The following is a 17,691-nucleotide window of genomic DNA, read 5'->3' on the forward strand; positions in this document are numbered from 1 at the left end:
AGACCAATGGTATTCCTGTCCGTCAGCATCAGATAGTAGGAAGAGCATGGGACTGATTTGGATCTGGATTCTAATTCTGCTTCTGTCACTGACTGGCTCTGTAATGAGGGACAGAGGGTATAGCCTGTCTGAGCCTAGACTTACTCATCTGAGACAATGTAGATTTCAAATAATGCCCTTTCAAAGGTTGGAATGAGGATTAAATGAGATGATGCATGAAGAGTACTGGGTGCTTGGTGGGCACTGAATAAACAGTTACCAACTATTCTACCAATGGAATGTAATATTTTTCCTGTCTCCAAGCTCTAACTTTTACTGAACTTACATACTGCTGCCGTGTTAATACTCCTTATTAATCTCCTATTCAGAAATCAATGGTAACAAGATAAAATCGAAGTCTATGGGTCTTACCCTGGCATTCAAAACTATGATCTAGTATTGAACTATTTTCTAACATGTTCTCTTGGACCTACTGGATGTAAGTCTTGGTCCTTGATCCTGACATATCATCTGGAAGGCCAGAAGAGAGCTAGTTCCTTGTTGGCTGTATTGCCTGCTGTGGTGATCCATTGAGGGAAGATGCTCCAGGATGCCGAGTTTTCATGCTTTGTTTCTAGACCCCTGTCCTTATAAGTGAATATGATACTGAGTATGGCCTTAACAGGGCTTGTTAAGAAGCCCCTTCCAGTGAGTTTTGCAGCTTTGTATTACCCATAGTATCTTGCATAAAGTTGTTGCTCAGGAGTGTTAATGAATAAACATTATTTTAGAAAACAGACCTCTTAGATTGGTGCCTAGTGATAAAGGCACCCTTAGGCTTTTGAGGCAGCTGTTTACAAAATAAGTTAGCAGATTAGGCATTTAAAAAAGTAACAATATCAACATCAAAAAGCACAGCAGTGGAGGTTGGAGAAGATAATAATTTAAAAACAAATAGAAAACTATAAAATTGTAATCAAGAGGGAGCCTTTTTTGTAGGGGCCTAAGCACTTTAATTTTAAAAGTATCCCTAAGTTGAAATTTCTGAATTTCTTAAAAGAATCTATATTGTTTTTTGAATTGGTGACCTAAAGCTGGAGGTACAGGTTGATTTGGAAGGAGCAGATAATTTTTATTGTTATCTGTGTCCATTTGCTATTACAGCTCTATTTCTGTTAGAAAATACACAGTTCTTGACCTCAAATATATACCTCTTAGTCATTAATTTCAGAGATGTGTATCTTTAAAAGATATATAGATTTAAATGGGAACTTTCTGACTGTAAAAGAATTGTTAAAAGTCCATGAAAGACCTCTAATGTATGAGAAAACTGCATAGCTCGTAGAAGAAGACATAAGAGAAAGCTTTCTGATACTGGATTTGGCAATAATTTCTTGGATGTGAACCAGAAGCGCAGGCAACAAAAGAAAATGTAGATAAATTGAACTCATCAAAATTTAAAACTTCCATGAGTCAAATACACAATCACCAGAATGAAAGGGAACCCGCGGAATAAGAGAAAACATTTGCAAATCTTGTATCTGGTAAGGGGCTAATGTCCAGAATATGTAAAGAACTCCTACAACTCAACAACGAGAAAAAACCACAACCTAATTAAAAAACATGCAAAGGACTTGCATAGACATTTATGCAAGAAAAGTGTGTGAGTGGCCAATAACAAGGATATGAAAAGAGACTAAATGAACATCACTAACCATAAGGGAAATGCAAATTGAAACCATAATGAGATACCACCTCATACCCACCGGGGTGGCTACTATAAATACAAAAACCCAGAATGTAGCAAATGTTGGTGAGGATGTGGGATTGGAAGCCTTGTGCACTATTGGTAGGAATGTAGTATGTCTGCTGTGTAAAACAATATGAGGTTCCTCAAAAATTAGAAAATGGAACCAGGAGGATCTCTAGGACAGTGAAAATACTTTGTATGTATGATACTATAATAATGGATACATGTCATTATACATTTTTCCATGCCCATAGAAGGAATGCAGTATCCCTTATAATCAACAAAAAGAGTCTGAAATGCAGTACCTGGGTGCAGCCTCAAAAATGACAAAATGATCTCGGTTCATTTCCAAGGCAAGCCATTCAACATCACAGTAATCCAAGTCTATGCCCCTACTACCAATGCCAAAGAGGCTGAAATTGATCAGTTCTATGAAGATCTCGAGGACCTAGAACTAACACCAAAAAAAAAAAAAAGATGTTGTATTCATCATTGAGGATTGAAATGCAAAAGTAGGAAGTCAAGAGATACCTGGAGTTACAGGCAAGTTTGGCCTTGGAGAACAAAATGAAGTAGGGCAAAGGCTCACTGAATTCTGCCAAGGGAATGCACTGGTCATAGCAAATACCCCTTTTCAAAAACACAAGAGACATTCATGTCAATGTATGACAAAACCCACTGAAATGTTGTAAAGTGATTGGCCTCCAACTAATAAAATAATATTAAAAAAAAAAAAAAAAAAAAAAAAAAACACAAGAGACGACTTTACACATGGACATCACCAAATGGCCAATGAAATCAAATTGATTACATTTTTTGTAGCTGAAGATGGAGAAACTGAATAAGACCTGGAGCTGACTATGGCTCAGGTTATCAGCTTCTCATAGCAAAATTCAGGCTTAAACTAAAGAAAGTGAGGGAAACCACTAGGCCAGTCAGGTACAACTTAAATCAAATCCCCTATGAATATGCAGTGAAGGTAACAAATAGATTCAAGAGATCTGAGGAGGTTTTACAATTAGCTAAAGAAAGAAGAGAAGTGAAAAGCAAGGGAGAAAGGGAAAGGCATAGCCAACTAAACGCAGATTTCCAAAGAACAGCACAGAAAGATAAGAAGGCCTTTTTCAATGAACAGTGTATTAAAATTGAAGAAAACAACAGAAGGGGAAAGACTATAGAGATTTCTTCAGGAAAATTGGAGATATCAAGTGAACATTTTGGCCAAAAATTGACCAAAAGTACATAAATGGTAGAGACCTAGTAGACTCTGAAAAGATCAAGAAGAGATGGAAAGAATCCACAGAAGAACTGTGTGAAAAACATCCAGATGAACGGGATTGACTTCTGTAGCACGAAGTCAAACGGGCCTTAGGAAGCACTTCTGTTAATAAGGCTAGTAGATGCTACAGAATTCCAGTATAACTACTCAGAACCCTAAAGGATGATGCCATCACGGTGTTGCATTCAATATGTCAGCAAATCTGGAAGACGCAGAAGTGGCCACAGGACTGGAAAAGGTCAATCCTCATCCATATTCCTAAGGAGGGTAGTACTAAAGAATGTGCTAAACATCAGACACTTGCACTCATCTCCCATGTAAGGTCATGCTTAAAATCTTGCATGCTAGGCTTCAGCATTATGCAAACCAAGAACTTCCAGATGTCCAATCTGGATTTAGAAAAGGAAGAGGAACCAGAGATCAAATTGCCAACATTCACTGGATCATAGAGAAAGCAAGAGAATTCCAAAAAAACCATTTACCTCTATCTCATCGACTGTGCCAAAGCCTTTGACTGTATAGATCATAATAAACTGGCAAGCTTCTAAAGAGATGGAATATGAGACCATCTTACCTGTCTCCTGAGAAAACCTGTATGGGGGGATCAAGAAGAAACAGTTAGAACCTTGTTTGGAACAACTGATTGTTCAGGATTGAGAAAGGAGTACAACAGGGCTCTCTGCTGTCACCCTGTCATTTATATGCTGAGAACATCATGAGAAATGCTGGGCTGAATGAATTGCAACCTGGAATCAAGATAGATGAGAGAAATATCAACAGCCTCAGATATGCTGATGATACCACTCTAATGACAGAAAGTGAAGAGGAACTAAAGAGCCTCTTGATGAGGGTGAAGGAGGAGAGTGAAGGAGCTGGCTTAAAACTAAATATTAAAAAAAAACTAAGATCATGGCATCCGGACCCATTACTTTATGGCAAGTAGAGGGGGACAAGGTGGAAGTATTAACAGATTTCCTTTTCTTGGGCTCTAAAATCACTGTGGATGGTGACTGCAGCCATGAAATCAGAAGTCGTTTCCTTCTTGGCAGGAAAGAACAAACCTAGACAGTGTGTTGTAAAGCAGAGGCATTACTCTGCTGACAAAGGTACTTATAGTCAAGGCTATGGTCTTCCCAGTGGTCACGTACGGTTGTGAGAACTGGACCATAAAGAAGGCGGAGCACCGAAGAATTGATGCCTTCAAACTATGGTGCTGGAGAAGATTCCTGAGGGCCCCTTAAACAGCAAGGAGATCAAGCCAGTCAATCTTAAGGGAAATCGACCCTGAATACTCATTGGAAGGACTGATGCTGAAACTGAAACTCCTGTGTTTTGGTCATATGATGCAAGCTGACTCATTGGAAAAGTCCCTGATACTGGGAAAGATTGAGGGCAGAAGGAGAAGAGGGCGTCAGAGGATGAGCTGGCTGGCTGGGCATCACCAATGCAATGAACATGAACTTGGATAGACTTTGGGAGGTGGTGAGGGACAGAAAGGTCTGGCATGCTGCAGTCCATGGGGACGCAAAGAGTTGGATACGACTGGGCAACTGAACAACAACAGAATGTAAAGGACAAAGATGAACTCTAATGTAAACTATGGACTTTGGGTTGCTTATGATTTGTCAGTGTAGGTTTATCAGTTGTATCAAACATACCATTCTTGTGGGACAGTGTTGATAATGGTGGAGGCTAGGCATATGTGGGAGTGTGAGATTTATGGGAAAACTCTGTACCTTCTTCTCTTTGCTGAGAACCTAAAACTGCCCTTAAAAAAATTGTCTTGGAGGAAAAGAGATTGCTATCTGACCCAAAAGTTCCACTTTTAGAAGAATTGACAACAGGATATAAGGAAATCCTGCCATATACTATACTGTGTATGAAGCTTGAGGATATTATGCTAGGTGAAGTAAGGCAGCCACAGAAAGACAAATGCTGCACGATTACACTTAGATGAAGTAGTCAGTAGTCAGGGGCTTTCCTGGTGGCTCAGTGGTGAAGAGTCCTCTTGCCAATGCAGGAGACTGGTTCAGTCCCTGTTCTCAGAGGATCCCACATGCTGGAAAGCAACTTAGCCCATGTGCCACAACTAGTGAATGCACCTACTGAGCCCATATGCAGCAACTGCTGAAGCTCGTGTGCCCTAGAGCCCACGCTGCACAACAAGAGAAGCAACTAGAGAGTAGCCCCTGCTTGCTGCAACTAGAGAAAAGCCCGCGCAGCAGTGAATGCCCAGCACAGCCATAAATAAACTAAGTTATAAATAAATAAATAGTCAGACTCTTTAAAGGTAGAATGGTGGTTGCGAGGGCTGAGGGGGATGGGAAATGGGGAGATGATGTTGGATGGGCATGTTGTTGTTTAGTCGCTAAGTCGTGTCCGACTCTGCGACCCCGTGGACTGGAGCCCACCAGGCTCCTCTGTCCATTGGATTCTCCAGACAAGAATACAGGAGTGGGTTGCCATTTCCTTCTCCAGGGGATCTTCCCAACCCAGGGATCGAACCCATGTCTCCTGCGTTGGCAGGCAGATTCTTTACCACTGAGCCACCTGGGAAGCCCAGCACAGCCATAAATAAATAAATACAATTATAAATAAATAGTCAGACTCTTGAAAGGTAAAATGGTGGTTGTGAAGGCTAAGAGGGATGGGAAATGGGGAGATGATGTTGGATGGGTATAGAATTTCAATTTTGCAAGATGAAAAAATTCTAGAGCTCTGTTGCACAGCAATTAACACTACCATACACTTTTTAAAAAATGCTTACTATGATACATTTTATGTTAATGTTTTCATCAGAATTTTTTTTAAAAAGAAAGGAAATTCTGACACATGCTGCAGTATGGATGGACCTTGAGGATTTTAGGTTGAATGAAATAAGCCAGTTATAAAAGGACAGATACTGTATGAGTCCCCTTATTAAATGGGATACTTAGAGTGGTCAAATCCACAAGGGCAGAAGGTGGACTGGTAGTTGCTGGGAGCTGTGGGGAGAGAGAAATGGGAAGTTGCTGATTTCTACATGAAGAGTTTCAGTTTTGCAAGATGAAGAGATCTGGAGATGGATGATGGTAATGATTGCACAATAATGTACTTAATGAAAACTTAGTGTATGTATGTAGTGAATGTACTTAATGCTACTGAAATCTGCACTTAGAAATGGTTAAGATGGTAAAATTTTTGTTATGTGTATTTTACCATAATTTAAAAGTTTATGAAAGAGAGAAGAATCCTGTTTGGGGTAGTAACTTTTTCAATGATAATCTAAAAACTTATTTTAAAATGAAAGGTAAAATAACATTTTTTCTTACCAAAAGGAAAAGATAATATAAATCCTTTTCAGAATTTTACGTTTCCATGACAACATCTGAAGGTACTTTTTAGCACTTAACCATCCATTCATGTGAACTTTTATTACCTTTACAAATTATTTTAAATCAGTATAAGGAAAAGCTCTTAGTTCCTGTAGTATTGTAAGAAATGCATTTATCAGGCAAATGATAGTTCTCCCATTCTTTGTATCTTTTAGACAAGAAAGAGGAGTTGTTTTCTTGGACACTTAAGTTTGTGTAGTACTTCTGTCAAATATGTCTGACTAGAATAGAAAGCTTGGAAGAAATAGCTGAAAATTAGATTAATTATGTAGAGATACTGTCATTTTACAGGGAGCTTTAAAAGACAGATTTCAGATGAATATAAAAGTATGTTTTTGTACATCAATTGGTTGATAGATGTATAAATGTGCGTTTCGTTATTTTGGGCCGTAGCTTATACAGACACAAATATCATAAATATGGGATGCTAGAGAATAAAACCATTGAACAATTGCCTTTAAAAATCAGAGGTACCAGATACCATTAGGATTCAGTGTTAAACTTCTTTGGTGCTTTGTTTATCATCTTGCTGCAGTGGTGCAGGAGTTTCCTGGAGGCAGAATCATGCTCTATTTATCTCTGAATATCCAAGCCCTAATATAGGATCTCACATAGCAATGATTCATGTGTTTTGAAAGAATAATAGACTGAATGTCCCTCTTCATCTCTATTGCCACTTAATAATTTCTCATTCTCTTAGCACATTATCCTTTGCCTCAACTCTGTATCCATGTGAGTTGCCACCAGCAGGTAAACCGTTTAGCTTCAGTCTAACTAGAATTGCTGTGAAATCAGTTCTTTTTATTCATCTCTAAATAATTCATCTTATTCATTTATTTGTCTCTCTTATACATGCACTCCAAGTGAGTATTCATGCTTTTCTTTTCTTAAGTCCTCTTTTTCTTCCTCTTTCCTAACCTCATGCTCTACGGAGGAAACGAAAACCATCTGGTGAGAGCGCCCATCTGAGGTCTTATTTTTCAGCAGAGCATGAATCCATCAACTTTCCTTCCCTACAGTTTCTGATGAACAAGTTTCTTTCCTGCTTTATTATCATTATTTTGAAAAACTCAATAATGTATACATTGTAGCAGGGGGAAAGAGTCTCCCCTTCCTCTGACCCTAACTTCAACTTTACATGAGACTTTGATCTCAGCCCAGCCAGATCATCCGCTGGGCTCAAGCCATGACAGATGGTGAAGGGAAGGGCAGATGATACCTGCTCAGATGTTCTTCCTCATCCTCTCCCTCTTCTGATTCTGGTCCTGCCACCACCTCTGGTCCATAGTCCACCGTTCACTTTACTCCCCTGTCCCTGATGTTCAGCATGGGCCTTTGAGTCTGAATAGGCAAATCAGACCGAAACTCGTATGTTTTGTTTCAGCATCTTTATGATACCTATTTGTGCTGGGCACAGTGGCCTGTGCCATGCCCATGCTTTGCATGTCATTTTATTCTTTCCACATACAGTCTAAATTCTAAACAAAGGTTTAGAAATGAGAATAACCTGTAAATTGAGGGCTGACTGCTTGTTCTCAGTTGGTGCTAGTATTTTACATGGAATTCCTTATTATTCCTTGTATTGCTCTTATCAAACTGTTGTATCAACATTATAGTGTTTTCCCTAACACTGTAGTAAAATGGCCAATTTCTTATTTTTCTTTTGTGTCCCACTTATAGCACTCCTATTTAAGAGTTCTTCTTCAATGTACTGTATCTTGTATAAATTCAGAGAGCTTTATGACCTGCCATTTGGGCCATGTTCACATTTTGAGGTGAGCAATGCTCAGTTTGGTGCTTTCAGTGATCATTGCTGAAAATCATGAGAGAGTATGTGATCCATTCAGATAAAATATGTGAATACTAACAAGCCTTTTGATTATTGTTATCTGGTTGGTGAGTGTAGAGTCTGAATAGACAATCAGATTATTGTTTGCCTTCTTTTCTTTACCAGTCAGTTACACTATAACTTAAACCACAGAGTTAGTATGGATTCTTTTTTTTTTTTTTTTTTTACTTTTATTGGAGTATAGTTGCTTAGTATGGATTCTTTTTGGCCACAATATATCAAAAGATTGGTTATCATTTATAAATGAGTGAAATGAACAACTGTGGCAACTGATTTAATTGCCTCCAAATCAGAGATCATCAAGGGAGACTTGACTATTAAGAAGAGGGGGGAAATTCTTAAATTTAGTAATATAATTCTAAGTAATTACTTTATTCAACAAATAATTAATTAGTACCCATTAAATATGTAACAGAAAGACAAAAACAAGGTATAGTCACCATGTGTAAGGAACTTGCATTAGACAGTCAAGCTTCTCTTTATCCTCTGCAATACCGAGTCGAAGTCTTGTACAAAGATGGCCAAAGTTAATTCCCTCGGCAGATATTGTGTACCTAGTATGTGCCTGTAGTGATCACAGATGCCATATCGCCAGCTAGTTAATAGTGCTTCTTGAAAATTGCAAATATATCCATCCTTTTTATTGGTTAGTAGAAATGGAAATTGGAAAATTGTCTCGCTCTTTTCTGGCAAATAAATGCAGAATGCTTTCCTACTTAGAAAGGAATTAAATTCATTGAACTCACATTCATGTCATTTGTTCTTAATAACAAAAACTTCTGCATTGAAAGATTTTCTTTTTTGTTAACTACAATTTTCTAAGCCATGTGTTTTAAGGACTATTTTTTTTCCTCTTGGTGTATCCTGCAAATGTTATTGAGATAGTAAATCAAACAAAATTTTAAAATAAGAATTAGCCTCCAATGCCAACTCTTTATTTTAAATAATTTGATGTTGTAGACTAGTATTTCTTAGCTAAGGGTGATTTTTGCACCTGCCACAGCCACCTCCTCCGTCTCCCCCATCCAGGATGTTTAGTAGTGTCAGGAGACGTTTTTGGTTTTCACAGTTGGTGAGAGGTTAGAAGGAGGCTGCCGGCATCTAGTGGACAGAGACCAGGGCTGCTGATAAACACCCTGCAAATGCGCAAGACAGATCCCCACAACCGAGAACTGCCTGAGAATTGTGTGAATAGCAAGGTTCAGAAATCCTGGTTTAGATAGTATACTTTGTAGTGAATGGTGAAAAGCGTATATCATTATATATAACATGTAACACCGAAGTATAAGAGATTAAAATAATTCTTTGTTGTTGTTGTTGCTAATCAGGATGTCTGTTTTGTTCAACAGATGGCTCTTGAGCGCTGTGTGCCAGGAAATAGAAATTCCAGATATTTTGAAGGCATAAGGTTCCAGTTCTTAAAGAGCTCATGTTCTAAAGATAGAAATGATATGTAAACTAAAAAATTATAAAATAAATATGTGTTTTATAATACAGCTAAGAAGTAAATAGCTTTGCTTGGGTGCATTGACGGAGGGGGTAAAGCTTGTAATTTGTAGACATTCTCCTCAAACTTGAACACCCTTTCAGATGCTAGTTAAGAAAGGACAGCTCAAGCAGAGGGAATAGCTTGTGAAAAAGCCTGGAAGCTTGAGAAACCGCAAGAATTATAAGTAGTTTGTTAATGAGCCTGGGGTTTTAGGTAGAGGCCTGCCTTAGGAGGGCCTTGAAGCCAGGGAGTCTGGAATTTGTCCTAAGGGCAGAGGTGTAATAAACTAATCCTAAATTTACAGAAATCATTCTGAAGGTTGTATGCAGGATGGAGGTAAGAAACTCTCTGAGAGAGTAGTTTAGCTGACCCAATAAGACATCGTGATGGTCTGAAATAACATAGATCTCGGACGTGCCTGGTGGCTCAGTGGGGAAGAATCCGCCTGCCGAGGCAAGGGTCACAGGTTCGAGCTGAGAAGATCCCACGTGCTGCAGGGCAGCTGAGCCTGCCTGAGTGCCCGAGAGCCTGTGCTCTGCAACAAGAGAAGCCACAGCAATGAGAAGCCCGCACGTCGCAGCGAACAGAAAGCCTGTGTGCGCAATGAAGACCTAGTGCAGTCAAAAATTAATAACTAAATAAAAATTATTTTAAAAAAATAGCGTAGAAAGGTCTGATTGTCAGGAGTTGGTATCTTGAATGTCTTGAATAGTATGAGAAGACACAAATGGAAGATGTAGATAAAGAAGATACAGAATGACTTCCATACTTCATCTTGGGATTTTATGAATGGTGGAGCCATTACCTAGGGTAGATTTAAAACGGGAGGAGGCAGAGCAGATTTAGAGAGTGGGTAATGGAAAAAAAATGTTTTTCAAACGTATTATCTTTGTAGTGTCTGTGGAATATACATTTTTTCTCAGGAGCATGTTGAATATTTGTCTGATTATGATTATTAGGAAAAACACAGAAGAAGCATTGTGGGGTACGGGAGAAGAATTCTATTTGTTAGTTTGTCGGTGATCTCCAAAAGGCCCTGGAAATATGACTTACTGTTTTTCATCTGTAATGTTTGGAGCATGGTGATGGAAACATACCTCTTAGTGGAGTTGTTATAAGTGATGTTGAGCTAAAAAATAAATAATTAACTACTATAAGGCATTTGAAATATTGTAGTAGTTAAACATTCTGGGAACTATAGCAGCTGTTTACCAAGATAAATGCTTATATACCCAAGTTAGGTTCCTAAGATCATTTATTCTGATGGCCTTTGAATAACATTGGCTGAGTTGCATGGATTGCCTCTGATGTGGTTTTGATAAGCTTTTGTTCTTTGCTTTAGACTTTTCATTACTCTAGCATGGTTTTTCCCTGTTTTTTGCATTAGAAGAAAAATATTGTCTTGCTGTTTATAACCAAACATCTTATGTCATACTTCTACTATTGTTTATACTTCTACTACTAAAAAAAATAAAATAGATACTACCTTAAGAGTTCACTAAAAATACATTAGCAATACACATGAAAAGAGAAGCAATTGTAAAACATTGGCCATTTCTGGGTTGTTTTAATGTTCTTCATTGAGGCTTCTCTGTCCATCAGTCCTTTGAGTAGGAAGCAATATAAGGTTTCTTCTGATTGTTACTACCAGCACATTGTAAAGATCTTTTTCCTTTAATCTATTTAGTACAGGATCTATTTAGTACTGGCCTCTGTCCCAGAATACCTCAGAGATAAGGCTATTATCCTTTCATTGAGCATTATCCTGGGAAAGTCTTTATAAAATTGAACTCTGTTGCACCTGCTGACCTCCTTTTTTAAAGTGAAAAAAGGGTGGGGATGAAGATTATGTTCACTGAATTCAGATGGAGCAGTGTGTTTGACAGCACTGATACAATATGCTTTAGTTAGGGCCTTTCACGTTGTGCAAATCAATTCCATCTTGGACTCTGAAAGAAGTAAGTTGACAATTCAGATCAGGAGGTTGATGATCACATTGGGTGCTTGCCCTGCAGTTACTGGCACAGTGGCTATTTTTTCTTGAACAATTCTGTAATACGACTCCAGCTATTTTACAGTTAAAGTGTTTGCTTGCCATGACTGTCATATTTTCTCTAAAATTGCTATAAATAGTATCTAGTGGTGTTATCTTTAAACATGAAAGCCTAATTTTAGAAGTTAGATGCTTGATATGCATGCTTAACTAAGTCATTAAAATGGAAGAGAATGATAGAAAACTATTTTAGAAACTTCGTTTCCTATTGAGTCTATCTTAAGAGCTGTAGAAACTTGAAGAACAATACCATGCAACTTTCAAGTATCTCTTTAAAAGTATTTTGCACTGCCCAATTACCTGAGATATTTTTATGTAAAATAGATGCTACATGTATTGATGTAAATACGCTACTAAACCCACATATTCAAACACCTAACAAGTTGGTTTGGAGGCAGCATTACTGATGTAGTGCAGGTTTGTGACTTTCTCAAATTCTTTTGATTGAAAGTACAAGATGTAAATGAAATAAACCTCTCCATTTTATTGTCCCAACAAATCTTTTTTTTCTGTATTCCATTCTAGTTCCTTCTCATATCCTCACATGATGTTTTCACAATTAATTCAGTGTTAAAATCTGCCTTCACATTATATTTTAGACATATTGCATGATGATACAGTGCAAAATCTCATTATTGCTGTCATATAAATGCAAAGCCCTTCTATTTGTATTTAATAATAAAGTCTTTGCCCAAATTTACTAGTAAGAACTTCAATAATGAAATACAAACAATTTACATGATATAATGTAGTTGGTCTGAGCAAAATTAGAACTAAAGCCTCAATGTCCCTAGCTAACAATGTCTTTGTACAATGAACCTTATAGTATAATAATTGCCGTATTGTAAAATTAGCATGTTGTTTGAATAAGACTTAATCAAGGATTTGGTGTACTGTATCCATCTAAATTATATGAACGTGAAAGTAGCTCAGTTGTGTCCAACTCTTTGTGACCCCCTGGACTATTCTCCAGGTCAAAATAATGGAGTGGGTAGCCATTCCCTTCTCCAGGAGATCGTCCCAGCCCAGGGATTGAACCCAGATGTCCCGCATTGCAGGCAGATTCTAAGCAGATACCAGCTGAGCCACCAGGGAAGCCCAAGAATACTGGAGTGGGCAGCCTATCCCTTCTCCAACAGATCTTCCCAGCGCAGGAATCAAACTGGGGTCTCCTGCAATGCAGGCAGATTCTTTAGCTGAGCTACCAGGCAAGCCCATATATGTATATATGTGTGTATTGGCCATGTAGTCAGAAAATAACCAATCTAAGACTGAATTTAAGCTGTTTTAAACTATATGTAAACTGAGACTCCTTTGATCAATTGATTGATCAGTTAGTTCAGTTTATTTATAGCTATTGTCTCATGACTCTTACATAAGAAAAAAGTAATGTATTTGAATGCTATGTGCTATATGCAGCAATCTTAAATATTTCGTAATGGAAAGCATAGGGAGGAGAGATGGCATATGTAGTTGAAGAGTTTTGTAGCCAAAGAGATCTAGCGTTTAATCCCAGCTTTACTGATTATTAACTATCAGTTATTTACCTTATCTCTTAGCCTCTATTTTCTCCTCTGTTAAGTGGGCTTAATAATGCCTGCCTAGTAAAGTTAAAGTAAATTATATAATTTTTATATATGAGAGAGAAGAAGCTCACCTCGCCAGTGAGTTCACAGCATGATGGGAGGAAGAAACGGGTCCTTTGCCCATCCCATCCATTCTCTTAGATGAGAAACCTGCATGGCGAACAGAACCAGCCTTATGAATGGGCTGGTTTCAGCCTGACCCTCAGAAGTGCTGGACCTGACAAAAACTCTTGTTTCTTCAGGAGAATTTTTATCATGTTAGTTTTTTCCATTGTTTGAAGACATTCCTAGACAGAGTCGAGTCAGTTACAATGAAAAATTGACTCTTTATATGAAAATATATGTGTTTGTGTATGTACGTTATATAGGGCCTGACATATGACGCTCAATGAAGATAGCTCTAGTATTTTTTTTTTTTGAAGATAGCTCTAGTATTTATTGTTATTACCCTAATACTGTTAATTAAACTTTGTGTATAAGTTTCCAGAGAAGAGTCTGTTTCAAATGATTGAGGATTGATACTATTAGACCAAATCAAACTTTTATTAATTCTATAATGTTTGAAAGTTGTATATGTTGAATTAATATTAACCTATAAAATAAAATGAATTAATAAAAGAATTTATTCAGACTCTGTTCTGCTAGCTAACATATAGCTTTTCTTTCAACAGGCTCAGCACTATGCAGGTATGACCTAAAGCCTTCTGAATATGCATCACCAAAAGCAAAAGGTCTTTGCCCCAAACTACCTGTTCCAGCGAGGTAAATTTTATTGTATTTCATTAATTTGTGACTTTTGCTTTTATAGGTAGATTTTAAACTGTATATGTTATGAGAAAAGAGTGACTTGATGATGCCTGTTGCCCAGTCTCAGTACTTTTACAATTTTTAAAGTAGTGATAGAAATGACAACATGAATTTCACATTATTTTAAAGTACACACACACACAGATACACAGAGGCAAACAACATTTCTCATTCTCAAGTACTTTAAATTTCTTTGGGGGGGCTCACTGTTAAAATTTTTTTTAATTAATTAATTAATTTATTTTATTTCTTGGCCACGTCTAGTGGCATGTGGGATCTTAGTTCCCCTGCCAGGGATTGAACCAATGCACCCTGCAGTGGAAGGACAGAGGCTTAACCACTGGACCCCCTCACTTTTTTTTTTAACGTCATAGTTTTCAAGTATAGAAAGCTATTGATATTATAAAACTTATAGCAAAATTTGGAAGTCAGGTCTCACAGTCTCAAAAGATTTGTTTGAAGTTTCTTTGAAGTTGATAATCCTAACTGGTATTATTTTTAAATTACCTTTATAAATTTAAAAATATGCCAGGGATTAGTCTCCATACTTTATTTCTGGCTATATCCTTTAGGTACTTTCTCTGTAATAAACTGTTTGTCTTAATCAACATTTATCGTTAAGTACCTACTATATGTAATGGGTACAAAGATGAAACAAGAAATATTGTTTATTTGAAAGAATTAAAATTTTGGGCCATGTCACACAGGTTTGGGCTTCTGGGGTTTTAGTTCCCTGACTAGGGATCAAACCCAGGCCCTTAGCAGTGAGAGCATGGAGTCCCAATCAATGGGCTGCCAGGGAATTCCTTAGATATTTCTTTTATCTTTTCTTTTTTTTTGGACAGATCTCATAGTAGTTTTAAGTAAGGCAAATTTTAAAATTATAAATTGATTCTTTAAAAAAGGAAATAGATTCTCAAGCACTGTAGAATATATCCTCAGAATTAGGTATATAGTATTTGGAGCATGTCTGATCTTAAGAACCTTAGCATATATCACTAGCCATGTATGATATGAGTATTTTCCAGGGATACTGAATCAAAACCACTTTTTATTGTATCTTAGTATATTATAGCAAGCTATTGGTTAAAATTCTTATGTTTCCTTTCCTTCAACTGACTTATGGGTATTACTTATGCTTCATTAACTTGAATTTGAAATTTTCTGTTGAAAAGTTGACAAGGACATATCAGTTTAATTGATTTCCTGCTCTTTTAGTTTTGTCAAGTTGCTATTGAAATTAAAATTTAAAGCCTACAGACATAAAAACAATGGGACTGTTTTAAAAGATACTAAATAGGAAGGACCTACAAATTATCCGCTTAGACCAATAGGTAGGGAGACTCCATTCATGAAAATTGAGAACATTAGGGAGGCTGTGACAGTAAAGAAAAGAAATTCTTTGAATAGAGAAAATTATCAATGTAAAAACAAGAAAAGCTCTGTTCTCTTATCTATTCAACTGCTAACGCCTATTTTAAACGCATATTTGAGTATAGAGTCATTATTTTAAGGCATAAATATATTATAATAGGTATGAGAGGTATGAGAAAGCCGTGGTATGAGAATAAAAGTTGCCTGCTCTAGTATAATATAGGTGGGTTTAGAGTAGAGGGCAGTTCATACTGCATATCCTCCTGCACCTCTGACCTCTGACTCTACCATGTTGAGGACTGCCTGTCCCTGGTTATGCTGGGTGATCCAGTCTTGGCTGTATACTCATGGATGTCTCATGTACAGCATCCTAAGGGCATTCACTAGGACAGAAAGCATAGAATTAGGGGCTTGAATGTTAGAGATGGACAGGCTTGGTAACATGGTTATCCACTAATGTCTTAGTAATCCAAGAGGCAATGATGAATCTATACTGTCTGAAAACTGTTTATATAAATGTTTATACTTTTATTTAAAGATCCTCATGTTTTACTTATCTTAGTAGTTCACAGTCTATCACTTTTGTCTGAGCTCACCTTTTTGGAAAGTAAATGAGAAAAGACAATTGACAGAAGGAAGGCAAATCAAGACCTTGTACATAGTAAATCTAGTATCTGGCAAGCAAAGTAAAAGGATCAGAAAACAAGAAATTTGTTTTAAAAAAAAATTTAGGTCACTATCCTGTTTCACACATAGATTAGATACCAAATCTCCAATGACGAGTAAGATCTGTTCTCTGTCCTTAAAAAGAGTAGGGACTATACTTTGATTGACTCTTTTATATGTACTAACACTTTTGACTAATGCTGGGCAAACCTGTGATGCAGGCAAATGGCCCTTAGAATAAGAAAGTCTGTTAAGCTCTTAGTAAACCAAGTTTCCTCATATATAAAGTGGGAATATCAATACCTCTTGCATGGGATTGCTGTAAGAAATAAGATATTATGTGTTAAACATATGTTATTGTGCTTGGTGTTTGGCTCAGAGTATTATCTATATCAATGTTTAGAACCTTCCCACCTCCTCATCCTTCCTGGGTACTCAGGAACTTTCTGCAGCTAAAGGTAGTGCCTATTTTAAAGAAAAACAGTGGTAAACTAATTTGCAGTAAAACACTAGTGCCACACAATTCCCAAATGGTTACTCTTCCTAAGAACTTTTGAATTTTGCAAACCAGTGCCTAGAAAGGGCCATATTATATCCAAATTCAGAACTTTGTTGGTGATGTGCTCAACATGGTAGCCATGGGGAGTTCTAGCCAGCCTATATATTTAAAATGCTTACAGTTCTGCATATAGCTAGAGAAAACTGCAGTACTAGGAACAGATTTCATAACTTCAGTTTATTCATCAAACAAACATTTATTTTGATACTTTCAGATGCCAAAAAGAACACTAGGTGTTGGAGAATTAACATGATACAGAAATAAGAAACTAATAGTCATTTAAAAAAATACTATCTATATTTTTTAAGTGAAGGATCAAGGTGAATTAGCATTTATAAATCATCTATTGGGTGTCAAGCACTCTTTTAAGTTTCTTGTGTTATCTCATTGAACCCTCTGAAAAGCCTGTAAGGATATTGTCCCTTATAAGAGAAAGGTTAGATTGCTCAAAGTCACACAACTAACTGTTGAGAATCAGAATTTGAATTTAAGATCTTGTAAAGTCTATAACACAGTTAGTTTGAAGGGGTTAAAAGGGAGTATAGAAATGAAAGAGGAGAGAAAAGAAATAAAATGAAACGTGTGAACATCACTGCATAGTGCCATTAGATTCTTGATTACTTATTTCCTGCCTTTGCTATGCTATAGAGATATTGCCAGAACCCTTTTTTTTTTTAATTGTTTTCTTTCTTAAATAAAATTTAAATAGCAATCAAGTGTAATGACTTATTTATAACCTGGAGGTTTAAAATAGTTGTGTGAGGTGCAGACTTCTGCCTTATGAAGGAAGGCATATGGACAAAAGATATTAGGCATTGTTTGTCATGATACTTTGATGGAGCTCATTAACTGTGATAATCTGGACTTAAAGGCAGATAAATGGCAATATATTTGCCAAGGTAAGATACAGTTTTCCTATGAGTGAC

General features: G+C 37.0%; 1 protein-coding gene across 3 annotated transcripts in view; it reads left to right on the forward strand.

Annotated features, from left to right (window-relative positions):
* The window catches only part of SLC44A1 (solute carrier family 44 member 1), a 219,827-nt gene that overhangs the window by 110,244 nt on the left and 91,892 nt on the right, over nt 1-17,691 (forward strand). For all 3 annotated transcript variants that reach the window (XM_065946994.1, XM_065946996.1, XM_065946995.1), the window contains exon 5: nt 14,031-14,121. In XM_065946994.1, coding sequence (XP_065803066.1) covers nt 14,031-14,121 — 91 coding nt within the window. The remainder of the gene's footprint in view (nt 1-14,030; nt 14,122-17,691) is intronic.

Source organism: Muntiacus reevesi, chromosome 10, assembly GCF_963930625.1.
Source record: "Muntiacus reevesi chromosome 10, mMunRee1.1, whole genome shotgun sequence".
NCBI lineage: Eukaryota > Metazoa > Chordata > Mammalia > Artiodactyla > Cervidae > Muntiacus > Muntiacus reevesi.